This window comes from Phalangium opilio, unplaced genomic scaffold (assembly GCF_054372755.1).
Source record: "Phalangium opilio isolate 3A_F unplaced genomic scaffold, DU_Popi_V2 ptg000209l_1, whole genome shotgun sequence".
Classification (NCBI taxonomy): Eukaryota; Metazoa; Arthropoda; class Arachnida; order Opiliones; family Phalangiidae; genus Phalangium; species Phalangium opilio.
In genome coordinates, this window is record NW_028324217.1 from 16,226,221 (window position 1) to 16,234,886 (window position 8,666).

General features: G+C 36.7%; 1 protein-coding gene across 1 annotated transcript; it reads right to left on the bottom strand.

Moving 5' to 3' along the window:
• Positions 1–1,350: 1,350 nt before the first annotated feature.
• Positions 1,351–5,796, bottom strand: LOC149620861 (clotting factor B-like). Its single transcript, XM_089855819.1, has 6 exons — positions 5,469–5,796; positions 4,181–4,290; positions 3,482–3,597; positions 3,169–3,419; positions 1,645–1,808; positions 1,351–1,530 (listed from the first exon to the last, which is right to left on the bottom strand). Exons 1-6 carry the CDS (start codon positions 5,794–5,796, stop codon positions 1,351–1,353), a joined length of 1,149 nt encoding a protein of 382 aa, XP_089711945.1.
• Between the last annotated feature and the right edge of the window lie 2,870 nt (positions 5,797–8,666).

Below are 8,666 nucleotides of genomic sequence, written 5' to 3' on the forward strand. Positions count from 1 at the left end.
TCGTTTCTTTCGCAGATTTTTGAAATCTAAATCCCAACCTCGATTAACCTAAGGTTTTCGTAGTGATAATGTCGAAAACTGTTAAGCGGGCCCCTTAAACTAAGCTTTATGGAAATATTTTGGAAGGTTATAAAAAAGCACATCCAGATATTGAAGGTCTAAAACTCAATCAGAGGCTAACGATATTTGCTAAAGCTTAAATCGCTCAAGAAGAAAGGGTCTCCTTTCAAATTAATCATATTAAATTCATAAATTAAGACAAATCATATAGCTTTGGGGGGAGGGGATTAAAGAAATGTGACGTGGATTTTAGGGAAGGGGTCAGAGAAATCGTGACGAAGCGTGATCTGGGGGACGGGGGATCGGAAAATGACATTTTTTGAGTGACGTAGTTTATGGATGGTCCCTTACCGCCTTGCGTAACAGTTTTACTATAACCACAAAACCATTGGAGGTTTGGACGAGAAAAGCGACCAAAAACCCGTTAACGTGAAGCTTAAACAGCATTTGTATAGCTGTGGACCTCAAAATAGGCGCGCGACCATTGCCTCCCGCGTTATTCAATGGAACCTGAAGGACACTGAGCATATTATAAATCGGTCGACTGAACGCGCTCTCATAGCAGAAGACTTTACTTAACGTGTCAAGGAGAACGATCGGTTTCGGCAGTCCGGCACTGGCCCGTTTATAAGGTCAATCCAAGATTTGAGTATATAGACGGTCAAAAATATAAGTGGAACAAAGGATGGGTCTCAATAGGAAAGTCGGCGGTGATTTCGAATAAAAACTGCATCGGTAAAAGGTCCGGAATAACTTCATAGCATAAATCTTTATCGGAAACCAAATGGCACGAGGCGAGGCGGATTCGCTTTGATAATGTGACGTTCGGCACCAAAATATCCTATACTAGCATGGAAAAGTGCTCACTGATACTAGGAACTGAACCAGGGGAATTCCGTGTGAGAGCCTAGTCACTAGATAATATTGGATTAAAAAAACCACTCTCACTGTTAACATCATTGTAAATAGGCTTCGTTGAATATATAAGGAACTTTACTTGCTGCGTGAGAGTCAGATATACTAGCCACCAAAACATGTCGCCTTACAGAAGCTGTTTCATTCTTGGCCTCATTGTATGGTTGAAAATAACAGAAAGTCTTTCTTTAATACGATATAGTTTACTGGCTAGGAATTGGGCTCTCAACCATAAGGCCCACGCTGTTGTCAATAAAAATTGTAATGGTAATAACACTTAGCAAGAATGATTTCTTAATATAAATAAAACATATTTTGTAATTTTAGTAAAATCTATGAAATAAATTGAAATTAAATAATTTTTTTATTAAATATTTAGTTTTGTGTCATGCGGTCGAGACTATTTGTTTTAGAGGCAATCCAGTCGATGTAAGATGACACCCGAGTGTAAATTCCAGGAAAACCCACTTGGGCACAGCCATATCCAAAGGAAACTAAACCAAGCAAAGACCAAGTGTCCCCGTTATGATGAACCATGGGACCTCCGGAATCACCCTAAAATAATTTTCAATTCTTTAGAAAATAAGTGACTTATTTGCATTTAATTACTGAATAAACAGGCTTGATTTATCCATTATATGTCATTTTTTTTTTCAATATTTAAAATACCTGGCATGCATCTTTGCCTCCATTTCGTTGACCTGCGCATATCATATTATTCGTCACGCCCTGTGGAAAAGACGCCGAAGCTATTTTGTAATATGACTCGTTGCATTCCCCGTTAGAAAATACGAGGAGTCCAACTTCACGTAGGGTTTCGCTGTCTCTTCCCCCTAAAGAGTAATAATATAAAATTGTGCCTTGAAAATAATCAACCCTTATTAATTTTTTCACGTCTGACTTATTACGCAGTCGTGTTTTGAATTCAACACGATTGCGCCATAGAAAATTAGCTTTCGATAGAACAATTGATGTTCTATCATTTTTCGTACTAGAGCTAGTCCTATGTTATAAGCCAATTCACGGCTTGTCTCCTGTGACACGGTCGGGAAGGTAATCATACTCAGAGGGGGGGGGTAGACACTAATCTGGGATAAAAGAGGGCTTCTCATATTACATGGCGCGAGCAAGTTTGAACGATGTGCACTTTTTTTCTGATATCTATATATAATTTTGGTAAAACTAAACGCTATGTAGTTTTGAGCAGTATTTTAAGGGAGTAGAAACCAGGAAGATTTTCCAGTCTATGTTCACACTAAACACTAAACAGTCTTTGGATCAACCCTATCAAATATCTTCGTGATTTTGTATTTTAGAAAGTATTTTTTTCCATTTTCCAATTCAATAAAACGATGATTTTCAGGGAACAACCATAAAACCTAACTGATACAGGTTTGGAACGGAACGTTATTTACGGGCTCCATTTCTAGGAATTCGCGGTCCTAACTCTGAGTAACTGAAACAAACTACTGCTGAAACATTCGCGGGCGTTCGCAAAACAACTTCCGTTGTTAGGGGCTGGTGGTAAGAGAAACAAAGTCGGGGATGAAATTTCATTCCCAGAAATTACTCATATAGATAGTGACAACCGGCTTGTTTTACAATGGACTTGAATGGGTATAATTGTTGTAATTTCATACGAAATAAAATAATTCTCGATTGAAAGAAAACCATGGCTGGTTATTTTATGATTTTCATGGACTATCGTTTACTAAAATCCAGTTAACATATTATAAGCATCACAAATTTGATACTTAACGAACTCCATGACTCATTCTGTGAGTGATAGAGCGACAGATTTTTAAATATAGAACGCATTGAAGGTTGACAAGTTCTCAATCGGTAATTAGGTGCCGAAAGTCAAACTGTGAGCAAGAAGACTATAAAATCCTTCATTTTAGTTTTAGCGAAAATGGTTTGAATTTGGTAACATAAACGCGAAAATCAGAAATCCGGCTTCTATATAATTCTAATAATTTTCACGCTGAAAAGGGTTATCGGGTTTGGAAAACCACGTCATGGCGGTATCATATTTGAGTAAATAAAGATCGAGCAAACTTCGCTTCAATAAGTGCTACGCCATGATATCGATGATCTTCATGGCAGAAAGCCAATATTTTTGGAATTTAAATATGATATAAAATAACTTGCTTTTAGGCTCCGTTTGTACATTTGTGTTTTAAAAATACTTACCAAAAGACGTATCTCCCCACCCTGTAACAACGACTCCAGTTCCAGAGGGTTGATTTGAATTCTTGGGAGGCAAGCAAACGGGTACTGTGTTTGTTTCTATCGGCAAATCCGTGTTAAGTTTTAGTATAGCAATATCATTGTAGTGGCGTCTGACATTGTATTGCTCGTGTATTTGTATTGAAGTCAAGCCATATAGGGTTCCGTTTTTCCGACGGTGAACTCCTAGGCGAACGGCGTAAAGGTCGGGATTACTGAATTAAAGTCAATATTAAATTAGTTTCTTGTTGAGCGACGGAATGCACGGTTAAACTACTTCGTTCTTCCACCACCAGCGAAACAGTGCGCAGCTGATAAAATATAACTTTTACTGATCAGTGCCGCTCCACAATGATATCGGTAGGTATTACCCGATTTTCGAAAAACTGCTACCTGAAACGATTTAAAAACTTTTACCCCTAGGGATGTAATGAAAAAACTACTATTTAATGTTCTAGAATCTAGATGAAATAATCAGTTTTATATTGAAGGTGATTTGGCCCCTAAAGAAAGGCCGCCAAATATTATAGCCCGAATGCATCGTTACGATTCCCAGGGCCGGATTAAGGGGGGGTCAGGGGGGCACTAGCCCCCGGGCGCAAGGCTTGTTGGGGGCGCATTGAGATTAACTATTCCCCCTTAGGGACATTTGCTGTTCCGTTTTTTCCGACTTAAGGGGGCGCACACTATCTCGGCCCCCGGGTGCAAAGTTGCTTAATCCGGCCCTGACGATTCCACATCCATACTTTACGCCAAGCGAGGGGGTAGACGCTCTGGATCTCTGTGTACATCATGAGTTCAAAAGAGTTCAGCTTTGACAGTGCATTGAGTTAAAAGCCTTCGGAACTCACAGTTCAGCTTTGACAGTACATTGAGTTCAAGACATATTGTACACCTGAGTTCTCAAGTGTCTACCCCCTTGACGCCAAGGTTATTAAAATATTTTACGCTTAGGTAAGTATTAGAGAACAGTTACCATCCATGGCCATGAAAATGGGACAGCATCATTTCCACCCGCAATAAGTGGACTTCCTGAGCTTCGAGCTACGCGTCTAATAGGCGCCGTCACTGGCCGAATTCCACATCCTGCCAACAGAAAATGTTTTATTCAAGAGAAAGAAAATTTTAATGAAATACGGTTACATCTAAACTAAGCCCAATTATTCAAAAGTCGCTCATTACATACATTGATTTATCTATAGTTAAGAAAATTTAATGTGGTACAACATTGTCTCGCATGTTCTGAGCTGATGTTATGTTTGTGGGTATGGGTGGACAGTGTATGAACCTCGCATACTCGAAAAAAAAGTGTAGCTATAGAAACTGGTTAAGGAAAGATCCGCCACCAGCTTCAAGTTTGTAAAGTGAAAGAAAGAAATCGGTATGACTGTGGCGTCGATCAAATTTGGATAGTGCCACCTCAACAATCAGCTCGAATAGAGAAATAAAGGACATACTTATACTGTTTAAAAAGTATACTGCAATAAATCCTGACACTAACTGTAATAAGCTGGATAAAGGCGATTTCTTGGGAACGTCGGATATATACATTGTGCAAAACATCTTCAGCGACCAGTCTAAATAAGTAGGTAGTTGAACGCGTAGGTGTTATGCAGTAATAATGGCTCACTGAGTAAATTACTTATAGATGTTGGTAGCAATTAAATTTCTAATCAAAAAGCCTTTATTGATACGGGGCCGTTTCAAGTTTCTGGCAAACGGTTTAAATATTTTCTTTATAGTCGAAATAGTTTTATTTTACAAAACGAGGTGGTATTTTTGCCCCTTCGAGTGAACTTTCTTCAGTAAGAGGTGTTACACTGGATGGAGTCTGTGTGCAAGCTTTGTTTGTAAATTAGACCAAACGTGTTCGAACGTGTCCACTATTACTGAACGGCGTTTACAATATATCTATTTTACTAAAGTATACTAATGTACAGGCTTTTAATTGGTCATTAATAAGTCAATGGCTACTTATCTACCTAGTTCCGTAGTTTCGTCTATTATCTGTAAACACTAACTAGTGCTAAAGAATAATTGAACTAATTTTTTTCATATGTCTAATAGAGCATTATCATGGGTTCCTTCTACGAATTGGATAATTTCCTAAAAGACAGAGATCCAATAAATTAACGAAACCAACTAAAAACCTCAGCCATTTTTAGATCTCAGCCATTAATTAACCAACGTTCTTTAAAAAAGCTACCATTCGTTATGATTATTATAAGAGCTCACTCAAAGGATTTGGTGAAGTAATATATCACCTGCAACAACGAGGTTTCGAGATGGTAGTTTCTTTGGTAAATCTTTGACAATGTTAGGACAACAAATTACTGGTTCAGCTCCTTCGTAGTAGCAAACGGTGGGCCTTTCACGCCGATTCCTTATGTTTGCTAGCAGAGGCGGACACTCCGTTAGCTTTAAGCAAAATCCATTTGTTGGCAATACTCCTTGAAGTTTTCTGATTTCACATGGTTCCAGGTTTCTAGTCAGTCTTGAAGAATTTGAGTTAGTCTCATTTTCAGGAAAAAACCAGGTACGACTGGTGACAACAGGCGGCTGTCTTAAAGGGGGTAGTCCTAAGAAAAGCATTGTAAAAGAATGAGACAAGCCCCAAAAAATCAAAACCCGAATAAATGGCGAGGATTACTGCGCCGCCATTGTTTCATTGGCGTCTGCTAAATCAAACCTCTTACCCCTTACCTCTCTCAGACTGTCAGAATTCAACTAATCCCGTAGGGGTAAGTGGTTTGATTTCGCAGACGTCACTAAACCAATGGTGGTGCAGTAGTCATCTTTTTTAAGACATATTATAAAAGAAATCATTTTTTTAATACGTTTCCTTCTATATTTAGGAGAAGGCCGTTCTTTTAAGGTTATGTTATCTGAACTTTTCCTTCAAACGATTTATCTCTAATTGTCTACAGTCTTAGACTTTTCATAGAAACACAAATTGGCTGTCACACCAAGTATTTCAAGGTTTATTTGAGAATAAATTCCATCACAAAATTATTAATTATTTATGGATAAAAAAGGTAAATTTTAATTTGTAGGAAATTATAAGGTCTTGTAAAAGTAAACTAGAAATGAAATTGATTGAGATAGCCAGCGGAATCAAGGTGAGAAAATAGTAATTGAGCAAACATTTATCAGTGATTTCTATATCTTCTAAACAACGCCTTTAGTTTAAGGTGTAATGTTTGGTATACCCTGAACTTTGCCATTATGATAGAACCACTGTAAGCTCTGCGTATTTCAACCGAAAATAACGATTAAAGTTCGCATCGGATCATGGGTGAAATTTCACAGTGAATTTATAAAATTAAATTTTCCCAGAGAAATTTAAAAGTGCTTAGCAGCAGACTACACTTTGTTCTTGAACCTCTTTTAGACAAGTTTTAATTACTATTAGAGATACGTGCCAGATATTGTTATAAAACAGTATATTAAAGACTAGCCCCTCCGAAATAACGTCTGTATCCGAAACCATCAAGTTGAGACGACAAATTATTATTATTATTATAAAGGAAAAAAATTAAATCTATTTTTACAGATCTAAGATAATTTAATATTTTTAAAGTAAAATTTAGTATTGTCAATATAACTTTGATATTAAACTGTAGATATTCTATATATTATCAAAAACATTTGAGAAGTTAAATATTATTATTATAGTGATATGACTATAATATAAAAATATTTTCAAAGTGACTTACCAACAAGCGATCTCGCTGCGTACCCAACCTTAAAGCAAGAAAGTACAAGTGCTACCCAGAACCGGATTTGAATCATTTTTAATTTTCTTTTCTTAGCATGGGGAAAATGTTGCCCTCACCGTTTAATCGAAACGTCAAGGACAAGAAACGAGCACGATTAAATTACGATCGGAAGTGTGCGAGCTATTTATAATCAGAACTTTTTGTTTTGTAACTCATCAAGCAATATAGTACCGTATAATTAGATTAAGATATTTCAAGGGTAAGTCCGCGTGCGTTATAAGAAATAAGGTAGAGATCCTGCATAACAGGTTTCGCTTAATGACCTATCTGTTTTAGTGGTGTAATAAAACGGTTTCGTAAAACCATACACATTATATGCTGTAGACGCGATGCGGTCACGTAACTTCATTTTTTTTTCCAGACCGAGCATACGCGTTCTTTGAATGTAGTGGGGTTAAACACGATGAAATAAATAATAACATTAATAAAAAAATACTGATGCTAAATGTTACAATAATGTTAAAAATAAAAATTGCACTCTTTACTTATATTAAAGAAAGTCCTGGCGTAGAGATTATCAATGACAACTTCGAAACGATTTTACTAGGAAGCTGAACTTTCGTATGAAAGTTACTCTTAGGTTTGAGTCACAACAAAAACGGATTAATGTAAGACGAACGTTGAATCTAGCAAATTCATTACCGTCATCAACTACTTTGAATGTTTTCATAGGAAGGCCTTATAATTTCAAAACTGACGCTCGCCATCTGTCGGCCTTATTCTCTTATATTTTGGGATTTAAAGATGGATACAGTATAAGACAAGCAAATAATATTTAGTCCAAAGCAAGAAAAACTACATAGTTAAAGAAACCACTAATTAAAAGAACATCAATTAAATAGATTTTTAACTTTAAAACTTAATTCCACTAAAATATATCGCTTTGCTTTATTACCACTGGAACAATTTCCAAACGAATTATTTAACCTGGAAAATAGAGATAAGAACGATATATTTGACCACTAGAAGTCGCAATATACAAAGTTTGTGGGTGGAGCCAAAATATAAGGGGACGAAGTTTCTCAAAGAAGTATGCGAGGTCCCTGGCGAGGATGATACCAGAGACTATTGCTATGTTTCTACGTTCTTATTGCATTAATCCGTTTTTGGTCACATGCATAGCATGGGAAAATTTTCCTTTGTGTATTTAAAGCTACCGGAACCATTAGAGATGTAAAACAGGGTGGACTTTCTGTGAATGTCCTACAGGATGAACCACGTTCAGTGTGAAACTGTAATGCTAACTACCTTCTTGTTCGCTAGTACTCTGACATTTTCGTTATGATTTGGTTTAAGAGGTATTTCCCAATATAAGGAACGTCTTGAAATTCGCTGTTGCTCACTGGGATGTCATTCTGCGAATATTGCGGAATGTAAGACATTAACGTACGACTTGTAACTCACTTCTACGTGACGTAATTTATATCGTAATTCCAGTAATGGGTTCATTAAGGTGTTTGGATTGGTAGAGTGGAAATGGATAATTTTATACTTAAATTATTTAATGCAATCCAAAAGGATTATAATCATGTGATACTCTCTAATTTTAAGCTTAATATAAGTAAGCCCTAGTAAATAAAAGTATAATAACTGAATTTTTTCTTAACTACTGATGCAAATAATAAAGCTAACCGGAGCCTCCAACATGAACTAGGCCCATACATGTCAAATTTTATGTGGGGG